At 39.2% G+C, this 14,785-nt stretch overlaps 1 protein-coding gene across 3 annotated transcripts in view; it reads left to right on the forward strand.

The window, feature by feature from the left end:
- The window catches only part of NAV2 (neuron navigator 2), a 234,526-nt gene that overhangs the window by 205,385 nt on the left and 14,356 nt on the right, over window positions 1-14,785 (forward strand). For 2 of the 3 annotated variants that reach the window (XM_050897832.1, XM_050897833.1), the window contains 10 exons: window positions 46-98; window positions 2,075-2,098; window positions 2,216-2,290; window positions 6,830-6,913; window positions 7,544-7,655; window positions 8,149-8,294; window positions 10,545-10,553; window positions 10,951-11,123; window positions 13,859-14,012; window positions 14,547-14,706. In XM_050897832.1, the coding sequence (XP_050753789.1) occupies window positions 46-98; window positions 2,075-2,098; window positions 2,216-2,290; window positions 6,830-6,913; window positions 7,544-7,655; window positions 8,149-8,294; window positions 10,545-10,553; window positions 10,951-11,123; window positions 13,859-14,012; window positions 14,547-14,706 (990 nt within the window). The remainder of the gene's footprint in view (window positions 1-45; window positions 99-2,074; window positions 2,099-2,215; window positions 2,291-6,829; window positions 6,914-7,543; window positions 7,656-8,148; window positions 8,295-10,544; window positions 10,554-10,950; window positions 11,124-13,858; window positions 14,013-14,546; window positions 14,707-14,785) is intronic. The other variant, XM_050897831.1, reaches the window with a different exon arrangement.

Raw genomic sequence — 14,785 nt, forward strand, 5'->3', positions numbered from 1 at the left:
TGGCTACTGTATTTATATTCATTGTGTTTACTTTCTTTCCTTTAGTGCACGGTTCTTCTCTCTCTTTGGTATCCAGTACGTCATCTATTTATTCAACGGTGAGTATAATGAAATGAACAATTTGGGTTTACTAATAAAAATTATTGAGTTGACTGGTCTTATTGTGCTAGTCATTTTTGCCTTTCAAGGAGGAAGGGGAAAAAAGCGCTTTTCATTTGATTGTGTTCTGAATGCTAGCTACGAAAGAATGTGTACGTTCATAAAGATGTCTGTGGATATTTAGCAGTATCCTCATTAAACACAGACGTTAATGGCCTAAAAGCAGCAATTTATTTTTTGAGTCAGTATTTTACAACTACGCTAAATAAGTTTTGCTACAAAGGACCTCAGTAGATAATTCTAAAGAAGCCATTTGTTCACTATGCCAGTAATATTTTCTCCAAAAGTATGGATTCGTTTAGGTTATCTGATCCTAAAATAAGGCTTACAGGAGTTTGAAAATACAGGGTTTTTTTAAATGCGTGTTGCATTTGCTTATTTTGTTCTAGTAGTCTCACGAAGGATTTTCCATTTAAACATACACTGTGGAAGACCTTGTAAGTTAAGACTATACCTGTGCTGTAATGGGGAGGTGAGGCTGCAACATGCAGACCGTGTCTTGCCTAGCTTTTCTCTAGCTAGTTGGGGTGTTAACTGCTGCGACCCAGGGGCACAGCAGGTTCCAGCCCACACAAGACTGTACAGAAGTATTTGGCACTGATGGTTAATTCCCAGTGGCTTCACTGCTGTTAATATCCAAGCTAGCCAGATTAAAGGTGGCTCATGTATTCCTGGCATGCTGTGATCACAGTTTTGGGGGTTTCTTAAAGCACAACCCTTTTAAAAACCAGTGAATAAGAATTACTTCTGAAATACGTGTTAATTGAACAAGATCTTCGATTTCAACTTCTTATGCAAGTATCATGCGTCTTCACGCTTACCACACATCCACAGCTGAAACAAGCATATGTGGTACAAGAGTACGTGGAAGAACTTGCTCTTGGAAGACCATGTATAACTGTCTATGAAGTCTGTCAAGCCAGGATAGTGTTATTTAACGTTATTTCACATACATGTTTCACTGTTAGGAAGCTACATGTGTAACATGGCCTTAAGACCTTGATAATAAATTGAAAATACCACCTTTCACCTTGCCTCAAGCAAGGTCCATGTGAAGCCAAAACAGATAATGTACTGGAAGGATGGAAAACAGACCTTTTCCTCTGGGCTGTTGTTTATAACCCTGAGAGCCACAAGGAGAGTACTCGGCAGCTGCTGTCTCAGCTTCTGGTTTATGTACTTGCTGCCCAAGCACCAGTGGCTCTTAATAGTGTGGTTTGATGGGTATAATTTTCGTGGTGGCTGGTAGTGGACATGTTTACATAAGGACAGTGGAGTGTGTAACTTCCTACCATATACTTCTCTTTAGCTGATAACTTTGGTTAGAAACAAGCCATAGTAGCCACAATTTTGTCACGCAGACCACAACGGATGGTCAGTACATCCACTTTGCATCCTCGGATAACTAGTTGTGTGTCCTCAGTTTTTCATCACCATAGTGCCTAGGCAGCACTCAAGTGGGAGTAATTTTTTTTTTTTTCACATCACTTTGGAATGCAAAAACGTGATCTCCATCCATGGAGAGCTGAGCTTGGGAGGAAGGGAATTGTCTAGGATCAGCCATGTTCTGTGACAGTCCTGGCTCTTCAGAGCCTCGTGCAGTCCCTTATGCATGCAGTCAGAACTTCACCTTTCCATGGTTCAGACTCGGAGGTGCACTGGTCGGCAGGCTGCGAAGTGGAGCCCGGATTTCTTCCTTCAGGAAGAAGTAGTGTACAAGCAGCCTGTTTTCTTTTTCCTGAAGAATAAATAGATTAGGAGATTATCTTAGATTGAGTATGGAAGTGGGAATCCAAAATAAGGATTTCACAATGGAGTTTTTGAAATGCAAAAAAAAATTGAAAAATTTGATAAATTTGTCAAGTTGGTTATGTTGTAATATCCTCATGTATTCTCCTCTGTTTTTATTTTATAGCCTGAAGAGAAGTGCCAGTCAGAGGTAAGAGCACATCATGTTTGACAGGCATAAATGTTCTGTCAAGACACTGCATTTCGTGTCTTGCTATTTTATTTCTCCATATTATGGTGCAGTAAAGTGCTCTCTTAAAATATATAGATTCGCAAGCTACGAAGAGAGTTGGATGCATCCCAAGAAAAAGTGTCAGCTCTGACAACTCAGTTGACTGCCAATGTGAGTACAACTCTGAGAACAAACACTAACAGGGAATGCATTTAATGCACCAATTACTACCCCAATTTTTCTAAGTGACAGAACATTTCATGTGTATGACATTTGGTTCACATTACCTATGTGTAAAAAAAAATAACTGCATGCATGTGGGACCTTTCCAAAAATAACATCCTCTGTCCTACTGAATTGTCTTATGCCTTTCTTTAAATACTGAATTATAATATTCATTTGGCTTTATATAGATGTAAACCATCTTCAGATCTTGAGAAAATCATTGAAGACAGGGTCTTTTTTTATAAATAGCGTCTTGCTTTGACATTTGGGTGGGATAAGATACAGGAGAAGGTTATAACTGGTAAGAATAAAAATTGGTAGAAACGTGGATTGAAATGCATTATATTTTGCTGTGGCATGAAGATATGGGCTAATGGCATGATAGGTTATAGTGGCATAAGGGGCTCTGAGAACTAATTTAAACTTATGCCTAGAGAGTGGACATACCTGATTTTTAACCAGTGTAGACAATACTTCTGCTTGTTTCCACTGAGGAATTCGATGAATAAGTAATGTAAGACACTTGGAAAAAAATCATTGGGAAGGCAGGAGGTGTTGAGGCAACACTATGTGTGACCCTGAGCAAGTTTATTTGTGTGTTCTGTGCTGTAGTCACAGATAGCAGAAATCTGCAAAACAGAAGCTTGCTAGAAAAATAAGCAGTTCTAGAGTAAATAATCTACAGATGAATAGTCATCAAATCGGATCATACTGACATCCTAGTTTGTGGGAATGAATAAACATCAGAACACATGCTACTGAAGAGGACGTTCCTGTCCATCAGCTCTCTGAATAGGTGGAATACGAAACTTGGCCCAGTAAAGGGCAGCTTTCATCTGAGCAGCAACACCTATCAAAAGAAGGATTCAAGGGGAAATCTACTGTGCTGTTCACTGCAGGCATCACAGTGCTTCATCCAGCTTGCAAAATGGAAAAGGAAAACCAAGAACACAGTTAACAGAGAAGTCAAATAAAAGGGCTTTGGCTGCATGTAGCCACTCAGCCGCTTTCCCAAGAGGAGAAGAAAAGATTTTAAAAATCTTCCAAAAATTAAATCGTATGCTTGCCTTTCAAATACAAAGGGGACTGGATACATGAGTTGGTTTTCATCCAGAAGCTTCTTTTACATGTGAGAAAGCAGGACCAGATTCTCTTGCATGCATTTTTTTTATCATGTTGTTAAATAACCCAGCTTGTGTCCTTCAAACAAAGAACTTGTCAGCTATGCAACTTATCTAGCTCTGCCTTAGTTTTGTTGCATTCTTCTTCATACGGTGTTCAGATTCAGTAGGCTGTTACTCAACACAGGAGTTAGTAGCCTGTCTCCAAGAGTAGCGAGTAGCACATGCTACTCTGTGCCTGCCCCAGCTGCCATTAATTTGCCCAAGAATTTGTGCGTGGTGACTACCACTATCTCCGTGAAGAACAGTTTTTAACATACGCTGCTGCTGTACATTTTTGTTTGGTTTGGGGTCATTTGTTTTTTGGGTTTTTTTTCCCCCCCAAAAAAAGTTAGCATCATTTATTATTTTGATAATACTCCCTTTTTGCTTCAATCACTTTGCTAAAATTTTGTAGTTTTTTATTCATGCTATTTAAACTTCTTAGACTTGGACCTGCCCCTTATTTGTCCATAAATCAGCGACAGTCTGCTGCAGAGATGTTTCTATAACTGTCATAGTAATATATTTCAATCTCTAGCCACCTCTTTTCAGAGAACATACTTTTTTTCCATGTGAAAGGCCAAGTCTGTTCCCAAAAAAGTTAAGACTAATAAATGCTGTTTGTTAAGACACTGCTTGATGGACATTTCCTTTACACAAGATTTTTTTAATAAAATGCTTTTAACTTAAGCAATTTGAATTCATTTCTTTATTTAATTTATTAATTTTTTTCCTGAATTTTCCTTTGTAGACACTGCAGCTTTTGATGCTTCTCAGGCCATCAGGGGCAAGAATTTGAAAAGGTTTCACTCCAACTAGGAAGTGAATATAACTCTTTTCCATAGCTCACTGAACAGTTTCCAAATAGGAATAATTTCAAGGTGCCTGATCTGGTTTTGAAAGAGCAACTTTTTCTTAAGGTTCAAGTCAAAGCATTAAGGGTTTGTATCCCGTTATTAATCCATGCGGTCCCGCCTGCCCATTTATTTTTTGCTTTTGCAAAGTATTGCTGAGGATTCCTGAATATCAGTTTTGTTGTTCCCTGTTCATCCTCCCCAACAGAAGCTTTGCAGTCTGTGTTTTTAAAATAAATATTTAGATTTTCATACATGTGTAGTGTGAGGGTTTAAATTACTTTTTGCTATTTTCTCACAGTCTCACCTCTGCTTATTTTCATAGGGGCTGATGAGAATGAGCGGTGCACATCCCCATGTTATTGTACTGCTCATGTTTGTTTTCATTGCGAATGTGAGAACAGTTATTTAGGATAAGTCAGCTGCGTGCTGCTGATGAGTAAGCCTGGAATAGCTCTGTGAAAGGTTTTGCTATTCTATATATATTTAGGTGAGAGAATGTCCTTTTCTGCTTGGAAAGATTTCGCACAATTTTACTTGTCATTGTGTGTATAGAATTATTTCTAATAGAGAAATAAAATATTATTTTCTATGGTTAGTGTAGCTTATTATGGCTAATGAGACAAATATATATTGAACTATGCCTGTGTTCAGTTATTTGTACACATGCGTATACATGTATATCTGTAACACAGTGCCATGTCGTGGCACTAGAAACATAGTTCCCTTTTATCAAGTTCCTTTCCGTCTTCTCAATCTACTTTTCCTTCCTTTTACTTCTCAGTCATTTTCAATTCCTAGCTGATGTCCTTAATAGAATCGATATCGGGTTCTCAGTGCTTCATGGGAAAAGAAAAAAGGGTAATTGGCCAAGCACCAGGCAGTTTTGGATGATATTTAGCACGTGGACCTCGGTTGCAAGCAAGGTGCACTCAAATATCGGAGAAGTCTTTGAGTTAGATGCAGTTATATCAGCTGATAAAGCATCTGGCAGACTGGCTACAATGCTGCAGTAGTCCTGTCTCCATCCTTGTCCCTCTCTGCAGAGGAGGCATCTCTGAACTGAACTGACTGACTTGGCTTTCAGAGTTCTCCTGTTGGGGCAGCACAGTGAGAATCTCCACCTCTGTGAGTTCCAGCGTCTTTTTGCCTTAAATATCCACAAGGAAAATAGTGATCTAATTGGAGGGAAGTTTCTGCCTGGCTTTCCTCTGTGTAAAAACTTGCTTTATATTTTATTTACTGTTTTCTATATTATTTTACTTTTTAGGGTGTCATCCTAAAACTTAGGAGTGACGTTTTGGGTTTTTTTATATTCTTTGGGAAAAGATTTAAACTTTTTGTGAAAATCTTTGTGGCAAGAGTTACCTTAACTGTGTGAGGGTACCTGAAAACTATCACTAAGTAACCTTATACACGCTAATAATGGCCCACATAAAAAGTCAAAGATCAAGTCTGATTTCAAAAATGAACAGCAGGAGATGTTTAGAAATATGGATGGATTTATCTCTTTTTCCTCTCTATGTTTTGCGATAGGTGGTCTTTTCATGTCTTTGCTTGCAATAGCTTGGGGACATGGCTAGATAACCAAGGACATCCTTCCATGCCTTTTTGGTATCAGGACTATTTCCAGGGGTTAAGGTGTATTCCCTAAAGCATCCTTTAAAAGCCTCAGTTACTTAATTTGTGAGATGTTTCCAAAAAAAATTGAATCTAATATGTTTTTCTATTTCAAGAAAGTGGCAAACTGTGTTTTCCGTTTATCACAAAATCCAAGAGCTTTAAACAACTGAGAAAAGTACATGAACTGGATTAGTTTGAGATATGGCTCTTCAAAGGACCTTAACTCCTAGGGACCCAGGAGGTGTTTTTGTTCTCGATGTATTCTGGACATAGGATTGCACATTTTACAGAATAAATGAGAATTCCAAACTGGAAAAAAATCCCGCTTTGCTGCTCTGTTAGAGTATGTCGGAGATGACCGTCCTGGCTATTGAAATCATGGTATCAAAGAAGTGGATGTAGCAGCTGACTGAGGAGCCACCTCCAGAAAATCTCCTACTGATGTGCCAAGTCACAGTATTACTCCTACGTCTGTGTTTTGTAAAGTGTTTGGTAGCAGCTGCTGCCGAGCGGGGCATGATTTATAGCCTAAAACTGCATCATTTCATAGTGTGCTGCTAGTAGTAGTTGCATATGAAAGGGCTGTCACTTTCTCAAATTTTGAAATTGGTCTGATACCTTTGGCATTTCTAATTTTCCACAATTAAATTGTTCCTGGTAGTTTGTTTGCAAGCATTTTCACAACGTATGCTCTGCTCATTTCACCTTTTCTAACCAGCGTTATTTTCTCCCTGTCATTTACACAGCAAACAATGCAAAGCACTAGGTGGTCCATTTAAATACCTGCAGAAATATTCTTGTTTGGGGGGAGAGAACAAACTACTTCTGTATGGTTTAATTTTCAGGCTCACCTGGTGGCAGCCTTTGAGCAGAGCCTGGGGAACATGACCATCAGACTGCAGAGCCTGACAATGACAGCGGAACAAAAGGCAAGCTTGAAAAGTATTTGGGGAAGTCTGAACTTCTGTTTCCAGCATTGTTGCTCACGCTCCTTCTGTAACTGGCGGGGGGGGGGGACACGGACGGACGGACGGGAAATCACATACACTGTTTGCCTTAGTTTCCTCAATTGTGGTGATGGAGTAAAATGTAATAACAATTTTGTATAAAATACTCGTTTGCCTCACTGGGATGTCGTGACAACTGGTCAGGTTATTCCTGTAAATTGTTGCTTTGGACACAAGTCTTCAGTATTGCATATTTTTGTAATAAATTTCTTCCCAATGCATCCACACGTGCATATTCAAGAGAAACACCAAGAAAAATCCTTGCAAAACAAGCAACGTTGGGTTTTTGGACAGTGTACACGAATATATATTATTTCTGTATTACAGAGCATGTATGTTGGTTTTTGTCTCATAATAACCAAGCTATTTTGCAGCCTATTGAGGGTGTGCTTCCCCAGGTACACCAAACCTCATTTTCAGCTCCTTGTACATATATATAGTCCATAAATTCTCTATCAACTACCAATGCTCAGGTTGAAATGTGACTTCTTTGGAGCAGTTAGATACCATCTGCATTTTCCAACGTATCACCGCTGTTTTTTTTTATTCAAGGACTCGGAACTGAACGAGTTAAGGAAGACTATTGAACTACTGAAGAAGCAAAATGCTGCTGCCCAGGCTGCCATCAATGGAGTCATCAACACACCTGAGCTCAACTGCAAAGGTGAGAAGCAAGCTCCACGTATAGCAACTGTGCAGTGCTCATGAGACTTTAGTCCTCCTGGTAATAGCTGATGTAACCGTCAAGAGATCAGCTTTGTCTCATGACCGTGCTCTAGTTACTTGTGTAGTATCATGTGAGGATTTGAAATTGGTATCTGTGTAAATAGTGTGACAAATTCTACAGAAGTAAATGGATGTGTTAGACACATGAGAAGGCATTTTAACAAAGCTTTTCCACCTTCAGTGTGAGCTCGCTGAATTTACTATAAGCATTTAGTAATTCACCCATCTAGACTCTGATGTGAAGCAGCAGGGAGCAAAGATCCCCGTTTCAGAGCTGTCAGGCACTTGGCTTTATTTTCTTTGGCGTTTGCAGTAATTTCCAATATAAAGTCTGAATGCAGTCCTGTCTTATCTCACTTCTCTTACTTATCCCAGTAATTTACAGTTAATATTTCTGACATAATTTTGCCACCGCCTCCATTGATATTCAGGACCTGGAGCTGCTCAACCCACAGACCTGCGGATCCGAAGGCAGCACTCTTCGGATAGCGTCTCCAGTATTAACAGTGCTACCAGTCACTCCAGTGTGGGAAGCAACATTGAGAGCGATTCAAAGAAAAAGAAGAGGAAGAACTGGGTGAGTGTATTTTAACAGATTGCGTGAGGTTTATATAAAATTGTCAGAACATGCACGGTGAAATCTAGCTGCTCAGCTCCTCCTTCCTCCCCTCATGCAACAGGTCAGCACAAGGACTATGCACTGTTTAAATCCTGTGTAAACTCTCTTTCGAAGGCTTAATTGAGTTGTAAGTGACGTATATGCTTGTGTTGACTCTGCCTGGGATTGAATTTTAGCTTAACAGCCAAAAGGCCAGTCTTAAATTAGAAATAGCTGTCGAAGATCAATTCTGGGTGAAAGTAATATGGTGTCCAACCCCTTAGGGAAAACTCGACGTCTGTCATTGAAGTAAAACAAATCCACAATGAGAGATCATTCTTACTTTTTTTTTTTCTTTTTGACTTGTAGGGCTTCATTTTAAGTGAACATGTTAAACACTAAGAAGTCTGTTTTGAACATTACTGTGGAGTTCCACAACAAAAAAAAGTAGCAATCTTTAAAAATTTATTGTGATGGACATTTATTTTGCAAGATTTTGCAATACTTACCTTTCATTTCCCATTTTTCCTTCTTTGCTCATCATGTACTGTGTACAAGGTACCCTGTACTGGAGGAAAGGTACATTACATTAAACTCCATTTTGAATTAGACCATAACTGCCTTAGTGACCTAGTCTGATTGTAGTTTGGACTAAAGTCCCTAGATCCTTTATTGTAGCCAGTAAAGCCATCCACCCCTTCCTTCCCACTGAATTTAAATCTCCCTGGATCTTTTGGGTGTCCAGATAAATCTATATTTCTACAAAATGTGGTTTGAGCTGGTAAAAGCTTGATTAGTATTTGCACAGTATCCTCTCAGAAATGTTTATGAAACTCCTGAACTGTAAGAAACAGCTTCCTGAGCAGGTTCTTGGTTTTATTTCTCTCTTACCTTACCCCAGTGGTTTCATTTTGATATCTTGCCAGCTCCTTCATAACAGCAGTATTTCCACTCTGCCCCTTAAATAATTGGTTGAATGGAAAAAATGTCATCTCCAAATCCTTCTTGTGCTGAGTTATACATTAGTTATATACGAAGTAAATTGCTATAACTTTTAAATTGCTAGCGACTCTTAATTTGTGACACAAACCGTTTTTACAAAGCCTTAGTTAAGATAAGCCTTAGTTAAGATAAACGCTTTTTAAATTTTTGCTTTAGCTTCTACTCTTTGTTATTGTAACCTAGTAGATATTACCCTACATCAGCCTACACTTCTCATTCGTCAGATGACTATTTTTAAAGAAGATTAAGGAAACATCTCCTTATTATAAAGAGAAATAAATAAGGTTTTCGTGAAGTAGAAGAAACAGGACAGTATTTTTATGTTGCTATTAAAAATGAGTACATCATTGCTGTAAAATGAAGATTGAAAATTAAATCAGTCATTTACTGAGAAAATACAGAAGTTGAATCTGATTCACACATTGTTTATTCCACAAATACCGAGGAAGTTCTCAGCCAAGATCTTTTTGTTATATATAGAAACAACGCAGCTGTCCGTTCAGAGCTGAAACACCAGATTTTCAACATTTCTCACTGTAGGAGTCTTTGTCTAGTTTAAAAATAACTTTCAGCTCATATTAAGCCAGCCTGTTTACAACATGTAATTTGCGATAGCATTAAACAGTGTTCATAGAGTATCCTGAGTTGGAAGGGACCCATGAGGATCATCAAGTTCAAACCCTGACTCCACACAGGGCAACCTAAAAGTTAAACCGTATATCTAAGAGTGTTGTCCAAACGCTTCTTGAACACTAACTGTTGAACTGTAACTTCAGGATAACATCAGTTTAATCACACGAATATTCCTTCTTTTTGCTGTGTGGAAAATGGCAGTCATGTTAAAAAAGGTTATTTTAGTTGCAGGTAGGTAGAGAAGATTCAGTCTTTTCACCTGGTGAAATACCTGTTCCTGCAAGGAAAAACACAATATTAACTTGGCTGTTAGCCAAAACATTCTGTCTGAGCTAAAGAGAAAATATAATTTAAATAGTTAAGAGATTTGGGTCTGGTGCCTCCCTCAAGTAATGCCAAAAATGACCATATGTTGTTCGAAACACCTGGTTTTGGAAAATACAGGGTTCCAGTTTTAAAGTAACTGTTGGTCTTCGTTGATTATCGGTCATGTTTGTCTTAGAAATCCGAAGCTTTCCTTATCACTGGCTTTATCTGTTAAAACATGTCTTTTTTCCTTCCCCCACTTCCTTTTGCTTGCGCTTCTTCTGGCAGGTCAATGAGGTAAGGAAGACCTACTTTAAACTATGAGATACAAAGCTAACCCATCCATTTACATCACTAACCATTTCAGCGTCATTAACCTTGTCTGAGCCACGTTACACTATAGCTGCAAGTTGTTACAACATCACTGTAAAGCTTGTTGCACTGAACAGAATTTGCTCTAAAATAGTTGTCTTAAAACTAGGAAGCATTGATATCCAGTCCTATTGACCTTATTAATCTCATAAAATAGTTAAGGGGAAAAAAGCTTTTTTATTCTTTTTTACCCGTATTAAAATACATGTGAGTATGGCTGTATCATTTGGAGTATTTGCATGTTAAAGTTTTTACTCTGTGGCTTTTTTTGCCTGGTTTCATTCTTAATGATGTGCCTACTGTTGTGGTCTTGTTTTTTCAGTTACGCAGCTCCTTCAAGCAAGCTTTTGGTAAAAAGAAATCTCCCAAGTCAGCATCTTCTCATTCAGATATTGAGGAGATGACTGATTCTTCGTTACCTTCTTCACCAAAGCTACCACACCATAACTCTGCTGTTTCCACACCATTGCTGAGAGCTTCCCATTCCAACTCTCTGTAAGTGTTTTTTTAATTTTTAAATAGAAAATGGAGTGGAAGGCATCTTGCTGCATTGGTAGAGGAAAAGAGAAATATCATGCTTTGGAGAGATTCAATGTTTTCGGTGCTAGCTTTACAGGACATCTCTAGGCCACTTTACAGAGACAAGCAGAGGCAAAATGTACCCTACACCATCCTGTCCCCTTTGGTTCCTCTGTCTAAGAATCTGCAAATCTATATGAGCGCTACAAGAGTTTGATAGCTGTTCAGCTACGTGCACTGCTAAAACCAGCTGTTCACCAGAAGGCCATAGCAGAAGACATAGTGGGCCAGACAGGATTGTCCTGCAGGTCAGGGCTGGTCTGTTGGCACTGATCAGTCTTACTCCCAAGCATCACTTAGGTTATCTCCCAGAGGGGGGCTGTGTTTTGGGTAAAATCCTTAACCCTGTCATACTGGCAAAAGAATAAGCAAAGATCACCCTTTCAACTGCTGCCTATTTTGAATGTTCTGTAGTCTAAGGAGATTACAGGCAGAGGACTGAGAAGTTGAATTTATATATTAAGGGAATTAAAGATATATAAGCTGACTGCCAACCCAGTACCTTTGCATTAGTGTCCAGGAAGCCAAAAATCATTGCCTCGTTACTGTAGCATAATTTAATATTTCATTGGGGTGCTCTCTCAGCAGAACATATTGAGTATGAAGAGTGTTTATAACCAGGGTGACCGTGGAGTGCAGAATTAATTGGATCTCTTGCTGTTAATGAGACAAGCCAGGCCAAGTCTGGGATTTTGTTTTCTCTGTTGGCTAAAGACAGTACATATTGTACTAATCTGCCATGATGAGTTCCCGATTAAATTGAAAAATTCAGATAAAGGTAGGGATTTACTGGAAGTCGAACAGCGTGGTTTAGTGATACAGCTGAACTCATCTAACAGCTTGTGCCTGATGAATGGAGATGATCCGCTCCTCTTTTCGTCTGTAGCTCCCCAGCCACCTGTGCCTGGTCCTTCCCTTGCACGGGCTCTGCGACTTTTCGAGACAACTCCACTGCACCGATGCAACATGCTAAATTATGTGAAAAATAATTTGACAGAAATGTGAACAGTTTTTTTTTCCCCAGGTTGCTGGGTTGGCTCAGCTCAGGGGTCTGGTCAGACTCTGATGAGTGCCAGAGCTGGCATTAGCATGGGGGCGTGACAGCAGCACAGCCGGGAGCAGGCTAGGGAAGAAGAGTGAGAAACAAATGTGCTCCTTTGGGTAGTAGCAAGCTATTGTGTAGGCTCATCTCTATGACCAAACCATACCCTTCAGCTTGTGTTTGTGTGAGAATGAGATGTAGACTTTAAAGTCAGGACTTCTGCTCTGCTGCTTAACTCATTTTATGTTCCTGGGAAGGTCACAGGCAATCTTGAGGCTTCATTTTGGCCACCTGTGAAATAAAGTTAAATAATTGCCTTACCGCACTGTTCTGAGTCTAAACGCACATTTAGAATGTGCTTGGAAAACTTTGTAAAACAGATTTTACGTTAATTCTGTCAGTAGCTTCGTCACTCGAGTAGGATAAACAAATACAGAAAGTTGTAAAAGGCAGCATTGTGAAACATATAATTACCAGACAGCCTTACGACCTTGTAGATGTCATGCGAACCTTCCAGCCTGATTTCAGATCAAATGCATTTGAGTAAGTACCCAAACTTGAAGTTTTGCCCATCACTTGTTTTCACATGAAGAGGTGAAAACAATAGCAATAGTTTCCAGCCGTATAATAGCGATGAAATGTTAGTAGCAAAAGATAATCCCCCGTGAATTTTTTTTAAAGCTTCTCCACTCTCTTGAGCCTCACTCAGCGAGTTTCTGGTGACTACAGCAAATTGTGCTTTAGAAATCTAAGGCCAGAAAATTGTCAAATGGTGATCCCATCTGTCGTCAGTCAAAATGCTATGTGCATACGTCTCATCTTGACATGAAAGCCAAAAGGCTAAACTTGAGAAAAGAGTAAATATGGGAACTAAGAGCACAAGAAAAACTTGTGTATTTTGGCTTATTGGCTTTTTGATGGGGAAAACATCTCTCGTTAACCTGATTTAGGGAGAGACATTTTAAATGAAATCTCCCTCAAAGCATGCAGCTGTGTAGTTGATCTTTATATAGATACACTTATGAATTTGCTGAAATGTTAGTCACCCAGAATCTTTTTTTTGTGGGAGGAGGGAAGAAAAACGGCACCAAAAATTTTTTAAGCATGAGTGCTTTAAAGCGAGCAGGAATTTATCACGCTTGAATAGGTGTAGAGTTCCAAAGCCCTCCAGAACAGTTCAGGGAAACCCAGCTGTGCACACCTGGTGAGCTTTAAATCTGTCTGTAAACTCATCAATCTCCAACCAACTGCTGTTACTGCCTGCACCCCCTTAATTTATTTAGATTTTGGCTTTAGAGGTTTTCCTTTATGGCAACTACCATGAAAAAAATGAAGACTATCCAATAGTGGGTGATTTCCAGAATTCTGTTTCAGATGCTGATTAAAGGAAAATAACCCTCTAGACATATTTATTTCACTAGTCTCTAACATTTCCATGACCTATTTAATATCTGATTTATGGTATCACTAATCCAATAAGCCAAAACTGTTGCCTGCTTCCTGCAGAATAAAAGGGTTTTATTCCTTCTTTTCTAATAAATGCTGGAGAAGCACCATCTGAAAAGTAACAAATGGTCTCGTTCAATGTCTGTTTTTCAATCTCCTCCAGTATTTCTGAATGCACTGACAGTGAAGCTGAAACGGTCATGCAGTTACGAAACGAGCTGAGAGACAAGGAGATGAAGTTGACCGATATTCGTCTGGAAGCCCTTAGCTCTGCTCATCAGCTTGACCAGCTTCGGGAGGCAATGAACAGAATGCAGGTAAGAAGTAACCACCCCAAATATTGCAGTCTATGTTGATGTGTTAGAGATTGGCCAACCTGCCACACAGTAAAGATCCGAAAGAAGGTAGATCTGAAGTTTTTGAATGCTTACTAAAAGTTGTGCTTAGTTTTGTGCCGGCGTTAAACCTTGTGCCTCCATTAAAAGTCAGCTTGAACACATGAATTCTGCTGCCCTCAACTCTGCAGCTGTAACTGTTTCAACCCTAAAAAACTATGGCGAGATCATTTTGTTGACTGTCAGCAACCTCTTAAAATGTTCCCATGCTCTCTGCCTTAATGTAGCTGCATTTCAGTGTTCAGTGAATTCCCACATATTTACGTTTTCTAGGATACTTTGAAAACTTTCATGGAAGGGACATTGTAATAATTACAATCATTAATTTATTAAAATAAATTAAAACATTATTAAAATGGCATTTCTGCTAAACTATTAGTTATTCTCGTTACTTATGTTGCTGTCTTTTAAGTGTGTTTTCACTGTGCCTTCTAACTCCCGACTTGTCTTTTCAAGAGTGAGATTGAAAAATTAAAAGCAGAAAACGATCGGCTGAAATCTGAAAACCACGGCAGCTGTAGCAGGGCTCAGTCTCAGGTTTCCATTTCATCCTCTCCAAGACATTCAGTGGGTCTCTCTCAACACAGTTTGAACCTCACGGAGTCAACCAGTCTCGGTGAGTTTAATGAGAAAGGCGGTGGGCAGGTTTTATCCTGCACTTGGAAGATTTGGTTTGGTTAGCCATGGAAAAATGA

This window comes from Gymnogyps californianus, chromosome 5 (genome assembly GCF_018139145.2).
Source record: "Gymnogyps californianus isolate 813 chromosome 5, ASM1813914v2, whole genome shotgun sequence".
NCBI classification, from domain to species: Eukaryota; Metazoa; Chordata; class Aves; order Accipitriformes; family Cathartidae; genus Gymnogyps; species Gymnogyps californianus.